Here is a 20010-nt window from a genome sequence, read left to right as displayed (position 1 = left end):
AGCTTGGGCTAGCCAAGATTTCTTAAGGGGACACAGAAAGCACTAAACAGTAAGGTAAATAGTTATACATTAGACCACGTTAAAATGAAGACTTCTATCCATTAAAAGATAATGTTAGGTGAGTAAAATTATAAGTCACAGAGTAAAAGATGTTATTCGAATGCATATAACCAGTGGTGTGCAGGAGTGGACATTTAACAGGTCAAGGCAGTCTACGTATGCAACTGTTTCCAACCCCATGTTCAACGATGTCAGGCTGGTATCCCATACTCAGCCATTTCTAGATATTAGCAAATTAGCAATGCTATGTATCAGGGACTCTATTCCCCCAGAGAGCTGGTTATTAAATGTTTACCAGCACCTCAGTTCATATAAGCTCAAAGGACTTACATCAGATTCTTTGGACAAATTCAACATATCAAATAAAATAAATACTGATAAACTCATTTAAAAATGGGTGGAAGACTTCAATAGGCACTTTGCGAAAGTAGCTATCCAAATTCCATTAAACATTGGGAGAGCTTCCAAACCTTCCAGTTTGGAAGAGGGAAAGGCAAACTAAAACACACAATGAGATATCACTATCACCCAAAAAAAGAGCTAAAATAAAGACTGAGTATCAAATGCTGATGAGGCAGCAGAGTATTGGGACACGCACACGCCACTGGTGGGCACAGAGATTGACACAGCCACTTTGGAAAACAAGTAATATCTACTAAAGCAAAACATACAGATATTCCATGACCTAGCACAGCATTTTCACCTACAGAAATACAGACACACGAGCTCCCAAAGACGCATACAAAAACATTCACTGCAGCAGTATTTGTAATGGCCTCAAATTGGATATAACACAGAAATCTGTCCACGAGAAATCAATTGTGGCCTAGACATTAAATACTGGAGAACAAACTGGTGATGCACAATGATGTGGATGAAGCTCATAAAGTAATATTGAATAACAAAACCAGGACATTAAAAAGTACCTACTATATTATTTCACTTGGATAGAGTTCAGAAATAGACAAAGATGATTTGTGATGTAGGATGGTGGCTCCTCTGATTTTTCCATTTGAGTGGTAGTTGTGTAGATGGGTTAACTTTATCAACATTGGTACAACTATAAAGTTATTATTTTTAAAAACTTTTTTTGTACAAATGTTGTATTTAAATAGAATACATTTACTCTAAAAATTTAAGTACAACTTAGTGTAACCAGTGCTGAAGTGTTATAAGAATTGTACTTGTTCCTTGAGAGAGATCCCAGGGGACAGCTGCTTAAGACACCTTGAGTCTACGCAGAAATTCAGGAACCCCTCTGACAGAACAGAATAGCGAACTAGGGAGGATAATTCTTTCTTTAATTTTAATTTAACTTAACAAGATTGGACTTTGGCCTTTAGCTCACAATGACAAGAGAATTTGATTGTGAACTTGAATTCCTTTTGATTTCAGCGTGTTTGGATTTTAACTCGAGAGAGGATTTCATGTCTCACCTGAAATTTGATAATGGAAAAAATTTTCAGTTAAATCTGGGGGTTTTCTAGGTCATTGGCACTTTGACATTGGAGAAGATTTCTGCATTTCACTACTGCTGTATCTGGATATCACTTCCTCTCACTGCAGGTCCTCTGAGACACCCTACTAACAACGTACTCGGACACACTTGGAATAGAAAGTAGGATAGGGAGTGTTTCTATACCCACAAATAGAGTGGGCTTGGAGTTAACTTGACACAGGCTTTCAATCCCTGTCACGCCATTTACGGAGCTGGGATATTATAGGAGGAGCCCAAGGGAAGGAGGAGAAGGACCATCATTATAGACTGCAGGTTTGCTCCCTTGAGGGCCATAGCCGCATTTCTGGTCGACCACAGGCACGATATTTAATCCCCACTGATTAACACCAAAAAAAGCTGGGAATCTTGGGGTTGGGGGTGGGTGGATATTTTTTACTCATTTTTCATGCAGAGAGAATTCAATTAATCTGAGTCCTGGTCCCTCTTTGCCCCTTTACTCATTATGTTCTAGGGGAGGGAAAAAGACTAATCTGAGAGAAAAACTGACAAAGATACACTGGCAAAACCAACTCTGCTGTTTTCCTTCTTTTTGCAAGAGCTGGCAACAGGGCAGGACTTCTTTCCTCCACACTGAATTTTCAAGGCGGTCCCGTTTCCAGCTTGATCCTTATACGAAAAATATGATAGCATGTAACCTGCGATTTTGTTTATGAGCTAGACATTACAAGAAAAGATCAAAGTAGATTGAGAAGTAGAGAGGGAGAGATTGCCCAATATTGATATAATTGAGGATTATATCATTAAGAGAGTTGATTAAGCCAACCTCAGGGTGCATTTAAAGGAATTGTAGCTCTATTATTTTTAAGGATCTATAAGTACATAACGGGGGCTATCCCTGATTCATCTGAATTACTGTCTCTGTCTTTAAAAGGTCTCTTTTAATAGCAAGATGAGACTGGTTTCCATGTTGCGTATCAGTACATAAATCAGACCAAAGCCAACGTCCTAAAACAGGGATCACACCTCCCATGTGACTCCTTTGTGTTCCTTATACTTGGTGAAATGACAGGCAAGATTGATATTCTTGCTCTTTGTGGGAAAGGAGTTCTTATTGCTCCATGAAAAGCATTTTCTTCAGTAATTTAGTGGTTTGCCCTGGAATTTTATTTGCTATTAATTTGTATCACATGTCAGGACAGTATTTCCTGAACAAGACTAAATATCTTAGCTGCTGCACAAATTCCAAATTTTAGGTATTTTACATTAATGAAGATTTACTATATTTTCCAGAACCTGTACTATGGTAAGTTTCCTAGATGTCATTATTGAAAACATCCTTGCCAGAATATTACAAGATGATATTAGCAAATGTAACCCTTGTCTATTTTCTTAGCCATATTTACCTATCACAAGGCACAGAATAAAGGGCTGAATTACCTTCTGAATGACTCCGGAGCGTAGGCCACCACAGTCACACAGAGTTTAATGGCCTCGCTTATAGAGAATGTCAGGTCTTCGTTTCCATAGCAGAAATCTGAAGGGACAGAAGGCCAAGGTGCAAAATCAGAGTGGAGTCGCCAGGGATAAAGAAGAAATTATCACTCTTAACATTCCGGTTAAATTTTATAGCCATTTCTCTGTCAGATTTTATTCCTACACTGTGAACACGATTAATTTCTTCATCTAAAGGGACTGAAAATTCTGTTTCCCAATTTTAAATAATCAGATGAAAAATAAAAGTGCTTTTTGGGGGGTAGTTTAGAAAAAAATCTGACCTACTAGATGATATCCAAGGACATGCAGATGTCTAAGACATGAGACTTTATCTTTGAATTCTCTCTTCTTCTACACATTCCATGATCATAAAAGACCATTTTAGAGAGTTACTTGCCTAGAATTGTCCAGGAAAACCTAATTTTCTGAACAATGTGTTACTAGAGCAGTGTAGTATCAGACACCATTTTAATACAATTTCCATGGTAGAGAATTCCATACTCTTTAGGATTTTCAAGAAATTAAAAAAAAAATTTTAAAGATCTTGTCTTTTTGAGAGAGAGGGGGGGGAGAGAGAGCGAGCGAGCGCTTGCAGTCAGGAGTAGAGGGGAAGGGAGAGGGACAAGCAGACTGTGCAGAGTACCCAGCCCACAGCAGTGCTTGATCCCTGGATCTCAGAGCCTGATCTCTGAGATCTTGACTCCAGCGGAAACCAAGAGTTAGATGCTTCACCTAACAGACTAAGCCAACCAGACACCTTTAAGATTTTCAAGAAATTTAAGAAAAAACAGGAGATAAGAAAGGTACTCATTCAATTTATACCACTCTTCCATTTTTCTTTCTGTTTTTATTTAATATAGAATTTAAAATAGAATCATTAAAAAAAATAATTACAATCTACAAAGGGAAGGTCAGGGCAACTTTTTTTTTACCTAATGATTTAAGAGGCTTCTCAGCTTTGACCAGCTCTAAGATGTCTAATATGTCAGTGGCCTCTCCTTCTAGGGACTGCAGCAGATCAAACAGGCACTGGGCCGACACGCCTTTGTTGGGTCCGTTATTGGCAGCATCCTGTATGAAGAAAGGCTATTTTAGTTTATTGATTTCTGCCTTGGCGTTAATATGGTTTGATCAGGAGTTCAAATCTCACATGCACCACCACTGATAACAATTACATCGATTTGGCATGCAGCTCCCAGGATCCGGCAATGTTGCTACATGATTTTTGGAATGAACACTGGGCTTTCAAGGGATGTATTAAATGTTGATCCGGTACAAAGAGATATTTGTACAAACTCCTAAAAATACAGCAATATGTAGACCTCCAGAACAATTCATGTAAATGTCTCCTCTGGTCTGCAATGGAAGGGCTCAGTATTCCCAAAGGGGCTTTTGCAATGTAGGAGTTGAACACATCAAATATGTCTGGGGAAACAGACGCTTATTTTAACAACTCTGGGCATTTTTCAGGTCTTGTTTGATAATATAACTCTCAAATGGAGATGCTTGCCATTTAAAATCTTGCTACTTAAAATGGCTTTGATTTATTAAAACAACAAATCCCTCTTAAATTCCTACTATGTGCCATGTACAATTCTGTGTACCGAGGTTATAACAAAACAAAACCAAAAAAGGCATACAAACAAAACAACCAAAAACAAATCAAAAGCAAACAGAAAGACAGATGAAGATCTTGCTTTAATGGAGCTTAAATTCTATTTTGGGGTATGGTAGAGATATATATTAGCGCAACACACGCATGACATGTGATGTGGTATAAGCATCAGAAGAAAAAGAAAAGCAGCGTGAGTGCTACACAGTGATAGAAAGGAATGAGAATCAGGAATCTCTTCCTTTTTATCAACAGAGTATAAAAAACTGGGGACTTGGCCTATCTATATCCTACAGGCGGAGATGAGTGTTGAAGAAAAATGAAGAGAAATAATTTATGATTCGTATCCCACCGGCTGAAGAAAGAGAGCTGAGACCCTGATTATACAAACAGACAATAGAAATGAACAGGTCATATATAAAAATAGAGCTCTGATCTATAACCTGTGGTCACCTGCCCAGGAAACCAAATCATTGTCCCCAGTAATCCACCCAGGAAGCCAGCTTGCTACAAGTCAGGTTAGCAGGAAGTCAGACTACTAGTTCTACTGGAAACCAAACAATAACCCGTTTAACCATTAGCCCCCAAATGGGGGACTTGATGACAACTGACAGATTCCCTGATCCTTCCTTGTCCCTGCGTTCAACTAGACCAATCAGAGAAAGACAAATATGTACCCCTAGCCAATTAAATAGGATGGCCCACATCTAGTTAGCCTGCTTACAGCCACCCCCCCCCCCACCAACAGCCTCCAATCAGGGCATACCTGATTTTTTCTCCACTATTGAATTTTCTTACTCCTCTGCCCGCCTTTGAGTCTTTGCCAAGACCCAAGTGGCGAACTCCCTTGCTACAGCAGACTCTAACTAAAAGAGCCTTTGCTTTTCTCATGGGGTTGGTCTACATTTATTTCCCCAGAGCTCACTTACAGGAAACTCCAGGAGAGGGGCCACACTAGCAAACAGCTGCAGCACAAACGGTTTCCGGTGTAGAATGTAGAACTGGTGGCAGGCAAATTCGATGGCCTGACGCAACTGGGGGTTACTTTCATAATCGGAGTACACCTGTGGAAAAATGCCACGTATTCAGAAAATGCCTCAACAGCATATCGGAGTTGTGTTTGCTTTTAAAATTCATAGTTATGGAGGGGCCCGTGGGTGGCTTAGTCGGTTAAGTATCTGACTCTTGATTTTTGGCTCAGGTCATTCTCTCAGGGTCCTAAGTTCAAGCCCCGTGTCAGGCTCTGTGCTGAACATGAAGACTGCTTAAGAGTCTCTTCCTCTTGGGGCGCCTGGGTGGCTCAGTGGGTTAAGCCGCTGCCTTCGGCTCAGGTCACGATCTCAGGGTCCTGGGATCGAGCCCCGCATCGGGCTCTCTGCTCAGCAGGGAGCCTGCTTCCCTTCCTCTCTCTGCCTGCTTCTCTGCCTACTTGTGATCTCTGTCGGATAAATAAATAAAATCTTTAAAAAAAAAAAAAAAAGAGTCTCTTCCTCTCCCCTTCCCTGCCCTTCCCCCTCCTGCCCCTCACAGTCTTTCTCTCTACAAAAACAAAACAAAAACAAAAGACCTCATAACTATGGGAAGCATGGAGAGAAACGGCTAATTCAATACGCTGGTAGATGGGAGTATAACAGAGTATAACCTCTTTTGTGAGAAATTTGGTAATAAACATGAATATGCTTTTTCCTAGGGAGTTTGTCACTAGGAATTTATCTCAAGAAAAAAATTGGACAAAGGTACAAAGATGGATATACAGGAATTCCTACGTAGTTTTGCTTACAATAGTGGAAAATTTCAAACAAATGAAACTATTCATAAATTGGGATAGGTTAAGTGACTTATGGTATATGCAAACAACAGAATATTATGTAGCTAATAGAAGGATGCTCTAGCACTGAATGTAGCTACATGAGAAAATGCCTGTGATATTCTTAGTGTGGTGTGAGAAAAGTAGGTACGAAACTTCAACATGTGGTATGATCCAACTTTTGTTAAAAAAAAAAAAAAAGGCAGGATAGAGTATAAGGATTTTCAAGAAGTATGAATAAATGGTTATCTAGGAAGGAGGGTTATGCATGATCTTTGTCTTCTTTAAACTTTATCTTCTGGATTTTATAACAAGCATTCATTATTTTTGGAAATCTGTAAAAAAGTCATAAAAATAGAGAAAATTTCAACTATTTAAAAATAGGAGAGGCCTGATACTAAAGAAAATGTCTTGCCCCTGTAGATTGAACAGACCCTACTTTGCACAAGCATGAATTACTTTTCTAATTTAAAAAAAAATTATTTAGTTATTCAACAGAGAGCTTAGAGAGCACAAGTAGGCACAGTGGCCAGTAGAGGGCGAGGGAGAAGCAGGCTCCCTGCTGAGCAGGGATATGGGACTCTACCCCAGAACCCTGGGATCATGACCTGAGCCCAAGGCGGATGCTTAACCAACTGAGCCACCCAGGTGTCCCCAGTTTAATAATTTTTATTAAAACTTCCATAGAAGTAGAGGACTACGATGACCCCTAGGCTCTGTGTGAACTTCAGCCACTACTCCTAAACGTTGCCAGATACACATTAGACCTGAGTACATGGACGCTGTTCCTGCTGACTTAACCTCCCGCAGTCTCAGCATAGCAAGTTTAATAGCAGCAGAAATCTCGATTCAGAGATCAGAAAATCTCTCAGGAGAAACATCATGGGGACACTTGCCATACATTTGAGTAAAGAGAGCAGTGATTCCCAAACTTCTAGGGCATCAGACCCCCCCGGAGGTCTTGTAAGAGTCCAGATGAACAGGCCCTGACTCCACAGGTTCTGCTTAAGGAGGTCTGGGGTGGGGCCCAAGGATGTGTATTTCTAACAAATTCCCAGGCAATGCTGATGCTTCTGGTCCAGTGACAGCACTTTGGGAACCCCTCAAAGAGTGGCTAGAGCAAATAGGAAAGCCTCTTCCAGGTCTGGGATACCTCAGGATAGATAGAACAGGGTATTGTGACCTTCCGGAAAATTCCGGGGAGATTTCACTTGGTGCCGTCGACTGCCACAAAAGCAGAGAACGCCATCCTTTAAAAGTCTTAGTACAGGTCTTGTTGGCCTGCCGCAGGGGCAGGTGATTTTCGGGAGAGGAGGCTGAGCCACACCTGCAGCATGGTGGGCAGGATCCACTGGTAGCCGCTGAGAGAGAACAGGTGGTTGAAGTGCAGGGCGCTGTTGATGACGGTGGCGGCGTATTGCCGGAGCAGGGCGCTGTCTTCCGGGTGGAGGATCAGAGCCCCGTTGAACACGTTGAGGAAGAGCATGATTTCATCTCCCCAGGGAAACTCGCTCGGCATGCCCAGGAACATCTCTTCCAGGAGCTGGATCCACAAGCTTTTCTGAAGAGTGTCGAGGCCGAACAGCTCCTTGCCAGCTGTGAGAACATGAAACAGCAGAGACAGAATTAGCCCCACGCCAATCCTGTCGTCGCTGGAGGACGAGCCCACCCGAGGGCACTGCTGCTTCCCATTTGTTCCAATCTGGGATGGGAAGATGTGCTGAGGAAATGCTTCCAGCACACGCTGCTGCCGCTGGTCTCACACTCCCTGGTTCTCAAAGGACTTCCATCATCACCTCTTTGAGTCGACTCTGTAGGCAAGACACGGCTGGTATTTGCAGCGTGTTGCTACTGCTTCAACTGTGGCTTTGAGAAAAAAGTTAGTTGTTGCAGAAAGGAAATGGCAGGGCTGGGTCTGGTTCTAGATCTCTAAACTCTTGGACAGATTAGAGCTCTTTCTAATGTTTGCTCTGGAGCTTCTGGCTGGAGAAGACATTAAACACTAGGAGGCTAATTGTCAATATCTCAAATCAATAAGTGAGTCACCCTGCAAGGCTTCAAAGGGAGTCTCTTTCTGTCTCTCTGTCTCTAACTAACTCTCCATTCAGGTGTAACTCAGAGTAAAACAAACATGCACAGATCTCTAATGGAGAGTTCCATGACTTTTGACAAAAATACACACTCATGTAACCAATGCACTAGTCAATATATAGACCATTTCATCATCTCAGAAAGTTCCTAGGAACTCCATTGCACCCCCCCAACTCAGAGGAAACCACTGTCCTGATTTCTGTAAATGAATTTTTCCTCCTGAAGTTCATATGAACACCTGATCTTCACTTAGTCAAGTAACAATACCTACTACTACCTACACTAACAATACCATACTACTGTCTTCAACTGCTTATGGAAAGAAGATGTGGTATATATATATATATATGAAAACTACTCAGTCATCAAAAAATAAAATCTTGCCATTTGCAATGACATGGTGGATGGAACTAGAGGGTATTATGCTAAGCTAAATCAGAGAAAGATAATTATCATATGATCTCACTGATATGTGGAATTTAAGAAACAAGACAGAGGATCATGGGGGGGGGAAATAAACAAGACAAAACCAGATAGGAAGAAAAACCATAAGAGACTTTTAATCATAGAAACAACCTGAGGGTTGCTGGAGGGGACAGGGGTTGGGAGATGGAGTAACTGAGTGATAGACATTAAGGAGGGTACGTGATGTAATGAGTACAGTATTATATAAGACTGATGAATCACTGACCTCTACCTCTGAAACCAATAATACTTTATATATTAATTAACTGAATTTAAATTAAAAAAAACAAAACCCAAAAATCCCTGCTTATGATTAGTTGAGAACAGTGGTCTCCGTTTGATCCCTGGAATAGCATCATCGACATCACCTAGGAACTTGCTGAAATTTGAGTTCCTGGGCTCCATTTCAGAGCTACTGAATCAGAAACTGGGGAGGGTGGACCCAGCAATCTTTGTTTATCAGATTCTCCAGGTGATTCTGATGCCTCAGGCTGAGAAGCACAGGCTTAGAGAACCTTTGGCTGGTAATGGTACTTTTCAGCTGAGGACCAAACAAAGGCATAGGAAGCCCAAGAAAAAAAAAATGCCCTTTTTTTTTTTGATACCTTGTGGATCACTGAAGAGTGAAAATTCAGCATCAATAGCACTTCGGGGGAATGAGGGTAGTCGGAGGAGGTCTTCCTGGAGCATGGAGACGTGGGACTGTTTGTGGGCTGTGGGGATCTTCTGAGTCAGGGAGATGAGAAACAAAACCCTCCCGACTTCCTCCAGCTTCCGAGTGAACACCTAGCAGCAAACAAAAGCAAGAGCAGAGGAAAAGGAGAATTAGCAACCCTGAAATTAAAAGGAGTGAAGACGTTGAAGTCAAATCTTTCATGGCAAATGCGGCTGATTTAAAAATAAATAAATAAATAAATAAATCAAGGGGGGGGCAGTGTTGAATTGAGGGAGAAATTTTTTTTCTTTACCCCACTGAAAGAGCAAACAATGCTTGATTGACTCTCACTTCCTGCACCCGCCTGTTCCACAGAAGGAAGTGTTTCTCAGGGGTTTGCAGGCTGCCGGAGCACAATGCAAGCATTGTCAGGAATCCTTCCATGTTAAATAGAGCCCATTTGTCCGGATGTCACACTGTGGAAGATTTTTTCCAGCAGGAGCCAGTCAGTAAGTTCCAGTGCTTCTACCATTTCCACTGATGCCTTAAGCTGTTCTGGGTTTTTCTCTTAAAAAAGGACTGGAATGGGATCCAGGCAGAACCTATCTTGGGACAAAAGCTGATGGGACCTAGATAGCATGGACAGGATTCTCTTGGTCCCTTCTCTTTGTTCCTTTTCTATTGATGATGGGTGCGTAGGGGCTATCATGGGCAGTCCAAAGCTGCTGAGGAAGCTCCAGGGCCAGAACCACAGGCTTGAATACTACAGTTTCCCTGCAAAACTCAGAAAGAAATCTTAAAATTCCAACTTGGAGTGTACATAGAACAAGAGCTCCATTTTATGCAATTTAAAAACATATTCTTAAACATAAAAAGAAAACACTAATGAAGTGCTATGTTGATTATGGTTTTAATTCTTCTGCTGCCAAAATCAGGGGCTGAGATAACTTGGGGGTAATTAGTTTAGAAATGATACAGTTACATATACCTAAGACCCAACACCTCACAGTTTGTAATACTTGCTTCTTTCCACTGCAATTCAGGTAGTTTATGCTAACTATATTTTTAACTATTTAAGTGGTCTAATTCTATGCCATTTTCATTCATTTCATGAAGTTATTTTGAATAGTATGATGTCAAATTAACCTTGATATGTGCAGAGAAACAGAAAAGATAAATTATCCCGAAATTCTTGTTTAGACATTTTATTAAAAATAAATTAATGTGGGGGTGACTGGGTGGCTCAGTCAATTAAGGTCTTGGTTTTGGCTCAGGTCATGATCTCAGGTTCCTGGGATGAAGCCCCCTGTTGAGTGCACTTGGTGTGGAGCCTGATTGATATTTCCTTCTTCCCCCCCTTAGCCTAGCCTTCCTACTTGGGCATGTGCAAGTGTGCGCGTGCGCTCTCTCTCTCTGTAATAAATAAAATCTTTAAAAAATGAAAAAAAAATAAATGAATGTAACACATAGACTATAATAAAATTGTATCATTATTCAAATTGTGGACTATTATATTTCTCATACAAATAGTGAATTTCCTTATTTTGTTCTTCAATCATATATTTAAGTACAACTGCTTGATTATGTCTCCTTCTGTTTTAAGGGAAGTTAGTAACATGCCTGAGGCCAGGTGACCAATCAATGGCAGAGCTAAGAGACTGTGTCCAAGTCTCTGCAGCTTAGCTCAGTGCTTTTCCCAGGCATTATACATTGATCCCTTTTATTTTATTTTTCCCAAATAGTGTAAACCTCTGTGGCAACTTTCTAAGAGCTACATTTGTGTACTTCCAATCCTGGTTTACAAAAATGTGAAAAGAAAACTTGGAAACCAGTAGATAAATAAATTCAAAGATTTCTAGTGTTTATACCCAACAATTTGTTATACCATTAATCCAAGTGAGTGTTCCTTGATCCTTTTACATTATGATCCAAATTATGAAAACTAACACGTGATTTTTGGGAACTATTGATTGAGGATCTACACATCCATTCTCTCTGGAGAGGACTGAATCAGAATCTCAGGATTGGCAACACACTCACTGATCATCTATCCCAATGACTTGATAAAACCATATAATAAAATAGAGGAGCGCAGGCACCTGCTTCTGAATGAGCTCCTGTCCTTTCTCGGGATGCATATGTACAAGGTTCAGCTGTGGGGATACCGATCTCCGGAAAGGATAAATATCCCGAACATATGTCTGTGGCAGGATTATACAAAGAGACGAAAAAGAGTTCAGATGATTAAACATTTGACTCTCATTTCCTCTTTACCCAAATGTCAAGCAAAGTTATGTATTTTCTAAAGGTTTTATCATTTATGCTTTCCAATTCTATAAAATCCTAGGGAAGAGAAATCCCCACCTCAGAAAAGCATCAAACCACCTAGGCTTAGCATCCTTTCCAAACACTAGGGTGCTACATCAAGAGCAGAGGAGCCAAGGGCAATTTAATAAAGGACATTCTGGAGGAAGAAAGTCATTTTAAAATGATGGTCTTGAGGTGCCCTTTGGCAGGTCAGGTCACCAGGGTCATACTCAACATAATAAAAAAGGAACAAGGACATAAAAATTCCAAGCAGACACACATACTTATTATATGATTATATGGGCAACTTAATTTTTCATCAGGAGGTAATAATAATGAATGCTTAACTTGCCTTACCACCTTTAATTATTGCAACCTAGGGCAGATACTATTATCATCCTCTTCATTTTACAGATAAGGAAAATGAAGGGCACAAAGGTGCAGTGGCTCGTCCAAAGCTACACTGACATAAGCTGGTGTCACCGAAGTGGCTGTACTCCCAACCTTTGAATAACAATGGCTCCCCAAGTGAGAACAACATTCAGGAAAGGCATGACAAGTTTCCGACACAACTCAGAAGAGCAGAAGAGCATCACTGCCCAGTCTCACCTTATTGTAGTGGATAAGATTCCATCGTTTGTCCATGAGAAAATAATGGGTTGACTGAGATTCTGGGATATTAAAAAACTCCAGACATTCCTAGAACAAGTATAAACAAATGTTTATGGAGAACATACCATGTGCCAGGTAGTATGCTGGAAGATACAAATATCACAAAAACGAAGTAACTTTAAGGATTATAAGGATTATAAGGATTATAGATATTGCATACTTTTTATATGTATATAGGTATGGATACACATTGGATTTGGATACACAGTTGCCCAAAGAATGACATAATAGAGACTGGTAGTGTAATATAAACCATCTGCTCTCCAAGTGCTAAAAGATGTGCAATTATAAATTCAGACTAAAGAGTGAACTGTGGAGGCACAGTGGCATCTACTGGTCTCAACGCCAGGAAGAAAGCATGTTTGGTAACACCATTAAAAATAACACAAGCTACAACACATTGAGCCATTATTGTATACTGTTTTCTGAGCTCGATGCCCTCCATGTCAGTAACTTGGATACCCTACACTAGTACCCCAGTACTGGTGAAAAAGAATCTGAGCCTGGAGAGGTCCTGTTCGATTTAGGGCACAATGGTTATGGCAGAATCAGGGTTGGGACTTAACTCTGTTTGCCTTCCTGCTACTCTAGTATTCAGTGTGAGTAGGAGAATGGAGTGGTTGTTGAAGTTTGCTGCACTGGGCCTTAGAAATTCTCTGGCGATGTCTGGGTAAGGCCCGAAGGAGGCATTTTGTACTGAAATAAGATATACACGTTGGTTCAACTGAATTTCTCAGAAGCACTTCCTGCTTCTGTCTGGGCTTGGAGCTGTGTTCTAGGAAATCAGCTTACTAAAAGTTTGGAATCCAGATCGATGGGGAATCGCTGTAGTACTTTACTTACTACTTTACCTTAAAAGCCTTACCGGTGTGTGTAACAATGGATTGTTTTTCTGCTAAAGGGCACAACTGCCATAACCATTAAAGATACTTTCTTGACTCACCTGATTTATTCTCAGGTATATTGTTCTGCTTCTTCGCTCATTTTTGTATGTGGAAGTCAGACTGTATACTGTGCAACTAAGTGCCAGAGAAAGGGTCCCTGGCAGGATCAGCAGCTCCCAGATCCTGTCCTAGCTCCTTCCGTGTGCAACCCGAGGGCCCCTGCAGAACCACCCCCAAGTGATGCCAGGGAGCTCTGAAGCAGGAATCAACAGCATTCCCATGGGAGATAGTACACATGAGAGTGTCAAGTTCTGCTTCAGTTGCAGGAGGAGCTGGATGTATTTATCTACCTGAACACAGAGCTACAATGTTGGCAGGTGTGGGGAAGATCATGGAAATAAACTGGAGAATTACATGGTAGTGGAGCAGATTCTACAAGGGGTAAGTCAATGCACATATTCATTTGAAGATAGGAAAATATCATTTAATTCTAAATGGATGACCAGTGAAGTGGCCACAGACATTGTGCGTTAAAAAATCATTTCTGTCAAAAGCCATTCCTACCTTGAGCAGGGCTTCGAACTGAGTGTCTTCATGGACTGGTAACTGAGTTGGGATATCACACTCATTCTGTCCATGAACGACCAAGGTTTTGGTACCTACAGAAGGCAAACACAATCATAAGCTGAACTCCACTCAAGTCAAATTTATCTGTAAGTCACAAAATATTAAAATATTCTCAGTGGGCTGATATTTTTTGTTATTGTTACTCTTAGTGACTGCTTAAGGTAAATAAATTATGTATTGGACTAATATCACTCTTTTATAGTTAAAATAGATGTTTTAAAAGTATTTACCAATTAAGTAACAAAAGCCACCATTTATGGAGTTCCCAATACTTTTATATGTATTTTATGTGCATAATACTTAAATATCACAACTCTATGGTATGGGTATTATTGTGCTTATTCTACAAATGAGAAAACAAAGGAAACAGACTTGTAAGTTCTTACAGGTAAGAGCTTATAAGTAATTTAGTCAAAAACATATTTATTTATTTATTTTTAAATTAATTTATTTATTTTCAGAAAAACAGTAGTCATTATTTTTTCACCACACCCAGTGCTCCATGAAATCTGTGCCCTCTATAATACCCACCACCTGGTACCCCAACCTCCCACCCCCCCGCCACTTCCAACCCCTCAGATTGTTTTTCAGAGTCCATAGTCTCTCATGATTCACCTCCCCTTCCAATTTACCCCAACTCCCTTCTCCTCTCTAACACCCCTTGTCCTCCATGATATTTGTTATGCTCCACAAATAAGTGAAACCATATGATAATTGACTCTCTCTGCTTGACTTATTTCACTCAGCATAATCTCTTCCAGTCCCGTCCATGTTGCTACAAAAGTTGGGTATTCATCCTTTCTGATGGAGACATAATACTCCATAGTGTATATGGACCACATCTTCCTTATCCATTCGTCCGTTGAAGGGCATCTTGGTTCTTTCCATAGTTTGGCGACCGTGGCCATTGCTGCTATAAACATTGGGATACAGATGGCCTTTCTTTTCACGACATCTGTACCTTTGTTTTTTTGAATAGAAGTTAAGTTTATTTGGCCACTGCAGGTCACTGTTAGAAACCATACATGAAACACCTCCCACAACATTGGCATCTCCCTCCCCCTCCCCGAAGCCTGAAGAACACAGCATCTGCAGGTGGGCAGACTGGGACCTGAAACTGTTCCCCCACACAAGCCTCAGGTTCTCAAGCAAAACATTTGAGTAACTTCCATCACTGTTTGTTTAGGTATGGAGCAAAAACAATGATGCCTACTTTGTAGTGTCCTTTGAGGATTAAACAAAACGATGGATAGATCTTAAATATCTGGCCCATGGTGTGACAAAAGGTGCTATGTGAAGACTGGTGACTGGGGGTAAACTCCATTCTTCCCACAGCAGGGCTCTTGCCCCAGGGCCCACTTTTGTCGCACTAATCTCTGACTGAAATTTAACATTTTCTTCCACTGTGAATGCAGGCAACAAATAACATCACTTTTGAGAATGGTCCAGAGGCTAAGCCTATGGCTGTTGGGACGTATTGCTTAGATTTATTGGATGTTTCTTCTTTCTTTCTTTCTTTCTCTTCTTCTTCTTTTTTTTTAGCTATAAATATGGTAGATTTTATTTTTTTGATTTAATTTGATTTTTTTCAGTGTTCCAAAATTCATTGTTTATGCACCACACCCAGTGCTCCATGCAATATGTGTCCTCCATAATACCCACCACCAAGCTCACCCATCCCCCCCACCCCTCTCCCTTCCAAAACCCTCAGATTGTTTCTCAGAGTCCACAGTCTCTCATGGTTCATCTCTCCCTCTGATTTCCCCCAATTCAATTTTCCTTTCCTTCTTCTAATGTCCTCCATGTTATTCCTTATGCTCCACAAGTAAGTGAAACCATATGTTAATTGATTCTCTCTGCTTGACTTATTTCACTCAGCATAAGCTTCTCCAGTCCCGTCCATGTTGATACAAAAGTTGGGTATTCATCCTTTCTGATGGAGATGTAATATTCCAATGTATATAAGAACTATATCTTCTTTATTCATTCGTCCTTTGAAGGGTGTCTTGGCCCTTTCCACAGTTTGGTGACTGTGGCCATTGCTGCTATGAACATTGGGGAACAGATGGCCCTTCTTTTCACTGCATCTGTATCTTAGGGGTAAATACCCAGTAGTGCAATTGCTGGGTCATAGGGTAGCTCTATTTTTAATTTTTAAAGGAATCTCACACTGTTTTCCAAAGTGACTGCACCAACTTGCCTTCCCACCAACAGTGTAAGAGGGTTCTCCTTTCTCCACATCCTTTCCAACACACATTGTTTACTGTCTTGTTGATTTTGGGCATTCTAACTGGTGTAAGGTGGTATCTCAATGTGGTTTTGATTTGAATTTCCCCAATGGCTGATGATGATGAACATTTTTTCATGTGTCTGTTAGCCATTTGTATGTCTTCTCTGGAGAAGTGTCTGTTCATGTGTTCTACCCATTTTTGGATGTGATTATCTTTTTTTTGGGTGTTGAGTTTGAGGAGTTCTTTATAGATTGGATATCAGCCCTTTGAAAGACACGTTTGTTTAGCACAAGAGTCAGAATTCAAACCCTAAACATGGCAACAAGTACTATATCCCTGTATTTTAAATGAGATGATCATGCAGTAATGGTTGAGAAAATATAAACAGAGGTATTAGCAAAACAATGACAAGCACCCAGAATGCAGTTTAAATTTACATTTTCTGTATTCTACTTGGCTAGGGAGTTAGTACTTATTCTACTTCATTCATTCATTATAAGTCTTTGTGAATGTCATGATATACCTTGACTTTTAATGAGCTGTTTTTAAGTCTGTGAATGACAACATGAGCTTCTTTGCTATAATAAAAAATGATCACCTTTTGGATAACCTATTGAACATATAAATACACAACTTCCATTTATGGAATGCTTGCTATGAGTCAGGTATGATAGCAAGTATTTTATCTACCTAAACGCATTGATTACTCATGATTGTGCCATATGACTCACATCCTTGTTTTATCCATGAGTAAAGAAATCTTGAAAAATGGTGTACTTTTTTTTTTTTAGCTAATACTAACTATATTAATAAATGACAGTAATGTGATTTTAATGCAGACCTCTACACTGCCATAACTTGTGTTCTCATCTTTATAAAATTGTGTCTTTCTCTTTATTTTAATACACGAATCATCTCATATTTTCTTAGTCACTGCACCAGGATAAAGACTTGGAAGAATTTCTATCTTAAGGAAAAACAAACTATCAGGAGTGAAAAAGACCCTTAGCTCAAGTTTACATCACACTTCATGTTCTTTTGTTGCTTTCCTTTCTTTCTTCCTGCTTGTCCCTTTTCCAATTCTTCATAAAGCCGTCTCTTTGGAGTTTACAAAGATCTGGGGTCCATGCCATGCAAACAGTATTGTTCCCCTTGTGATGCCAAACATTCATTCAGAAAGACTCCCTGTTCAGCTGGCCCTGTGTGATAGACTCAAATACATCTTCAACCCTGGCTGCTCTTCAAGGACGGATGCACGTGGCTCAGTTCTGATGTCTCCCCTTTCATCTGGCAACTGCTGACTTTTAAAGGGTCTATTGTACTTCTTCAGATTGTATTAAACAAAAATTCTTTGAAGCCCTCAACACCAGGGTCAGGACTCTTGACAATCTTCTCAGAATGAAAGAGGCAGCTGGTCTTTAAAAGGTTTATTTATATGCTTAAACAAAGAGAAAAGTTATGTCACCCAATAGCAGTAATGGGTTACCTGGCATGGAAGCGGTCACCAGAAGCTTTACCTCGCACTGTTCCTTCTTCATGGTCTGCTTGAGATCCTTGAAGAAGAGGCCCTCTACATAACCCACCACCTCCCACAGGAAAGTCAGGGTGGCTGAAATGGCATCCATCCCCCACTCGCAGGGGGTCCGCACGAAGTACATGATTAATCCCACCTAGAAGAACAGGAAGAGGTCACAAAATCATGATAACCCTGAGCAAACATTCTCATTGGCTCTTTTTTTCTTAATCAAATATTCTTTTGTTCCTTCATATTCTCTGTTCAATGGTTCCTCTAATACTTTCAGTGGCCGTGAGCAAGAGAGAGCAGAACTGGAAAGCCAACCAGAACAGGTTGACGTACGTTTTTGTGTATCATGGGAATGCTGATTTAAGACAAAAGCAGAAGACTGTTTTTCCAGGCTTCAAGTCACTTGGTAGTTCAGGTACTGAGGCCACTCCAAATTGAGCTCTATGTGACGTTTGCTGAAACAGTATTTGCAGATTGGATTATGTCTAACCAGTGAACCAGTGAACACTGTACTTGGCTGAATTGGTGAACTTAACAGATTTTTCTTTGTGTCTCCTAAAATCTTGAAAATCTCTGTGTCCTTTTGTACATATTGAAATGTCTCATCATAAGGTAATTTTTTTGTTAATAGAATATATTAAACATTCTCTACATTGAAGTAAAAGGTGGATTGACTAATCGAAATATGTATTTCAACAAATTTTGATGAAATTAGTTTTAATTACTTTATTCAACAGTGCACAACAAAATCATAAAGAAATAACATCAAAGTTTCCCCCCTCATGGCTTTATCGATTATATCTTGAAAAATTTAATCCTAGAAATCTTTCCAGTTATGCTGAAAGGATCAGCCTATGGTGTTACTAACCTACCCTGCTTTGGTGGTTCTGAAGGCTAACCACCCTAATGAGGGCCAAACCTCACCTCTAGGAGAAATCTATCAAAGATTGGAAAAGGTGGTAAGTCCTATCGTGTGTGTGTGTGTGTGTGTGTGTGTTTTCTGTGTGTTATTTTGTGTTTATTTTTTTGGCGGGGGTGCAAAAAGGTGATTTTATTAAAGGACGGGGACAGGGTCTGTGTTCAGAAGGAGCTACTGACCATCCTGTGGGTTTAAAGTGCCTTGATCTAGGTGCCTAGGTGGTTCAGTGGGTTAAGCCTTGGCCTTCAGCCCAGGTCATGATCGTAGGATCCTGGGATTGAGCCCTGCTTTGGGCTCTCTGCTTGGTGGGGAACATGCTTCCCCCTCTCTCTCTCTGCCTGCCTCTCTGCCTACTTGCCTTGATCCATCATAAATGAGGCTTCCTTAAAACTCATGCAGTACATCAGATTCCTTCTCTGTCTTTCACATCTTCAATGCACTGGTGATATCTGGGCTGGTCAGAGTGGGCCTTTCTTGTGGACAGTAGAGGAATGAAGTTTGAGATGGCAGGCATGCTCACAAAGTGTGTATATTTTTAAGTTGAGGATTTGGAGATTTATTTCCTTAAAACTATCTAAGCACCAAATCCCTTTAAAAGTTTTCATATACCCTGAGATGGGCTCAAACCCCAGGGTGAAGGTCATGGGTCACAGTTAAATAAATAGTCCCCAACAAAATTAGAAGAGATGGGTCACTGGTCCCAACATGCCCACTATACATATCCTTAAGTCATTAGAAAAGAGAGATACATGATAAGGGTAATGGTTTAAAAAGGAATTTGTCCTTCACTGTTTTACCATTCTGACTATAAGGCCCCTCGTCTAGTCCATTCAAAGCATCCATATACTTGGGATTTGGGGAAAGATTAGGGTTTAGAGAGAAATGAAAAATGGGAATTTATATTCATGTAAAACAAGGTTATACAACAAAGCCAAAGCGTTGCCAGATCTTTTCTCTATTAGCTTGTCAATTACCTAGATGGGAGGATCTATGTCTGCCATTAAGGTTTATTTAGAGTTGACAGGGAAGAGTATGGAAGACAAGAAATGAAATGTCCATCTTCTTTTCCAAGGCTGAAGGACAATGGAGAGCAGTGGTCCAGGTGAGCATCTCCCCTCCCCAGGGACCTGAGGGAATGGGCAGACACACTGAAGGGACTTTTGCCTCCAGTCTCTATTAGGGTCACTGACAGAAGTTTACCT

General features: G+C 40.4%; 1 protein-coding gene across 15 annotated transcripts in view; it reads right to left on the bottom strand.

Annotated features, from left to right (window-relative positions):
* The window catches only part of UNC80 (unc-80 homolog, NALCN channel complex subunit), a 223950-nt gene that overhangs the window by 46302 nt on the left and 157638 nt on the right, over positions 1-20010 (bottom strand). For 9 of the 15 annotated variants that reach the window (XM_044241491.1, XM_044241501.1, XM_044241499.1 and 6 more), the window contains exons 38-46: positions 17851-18034; positions 14071-14165; positions 12560-12649; positions 11743-11844; positions 9594-9774; positions 7760-8028; positions 5555-5689; positions 3946-4099; positions 2957-3053 (exon numbers count right to left, since the gene is read on the bottom strand). In XM_044241491.1, coding sequence (XP_044097426.1) covers positions 2957-3053; positions 3946-4099; positions 5555-5689; positions 7760-8028; positions 9594-9774; positions 11743-11844; positions 12560-12649; positions 14071-14165; positions 17851-18034 — 1307 coding nt within the window. The remainder of the gene's footprint in view (positions 1-2956; positions 3054-3945; positions 4100-5554; positions 5690-7759; positions 8029-9593; positions 9775-11742; positions 11845-12559; positions 12650-14070; positions 14166-17850; positions 18035-20010) is intronic. The other 6 variants (XM_044241494.1, XM_044241496.1, XM_044241503.1 and 3 more) reach the window with 1 other exon arrangement.

Source organism: Neovison vison, chromosome 3 (genome assembly GCF_020171115.1).
Source record: "Neovison vison isolate M4711 chromosome 3, ASM_NN_V1, whole genome shotgun sequence".
Lineage (NCBI taxonomy): Eukaryota > Metazoa > Chordata > Mammalia > Carnivora > Mustelidae > Neogale > Neogale vison.
The sequence above is the reverse complement of the archived record's forward strand: the minus strand, read 5'-3'. Positions and strand labels throughout refer to the sequence as shown.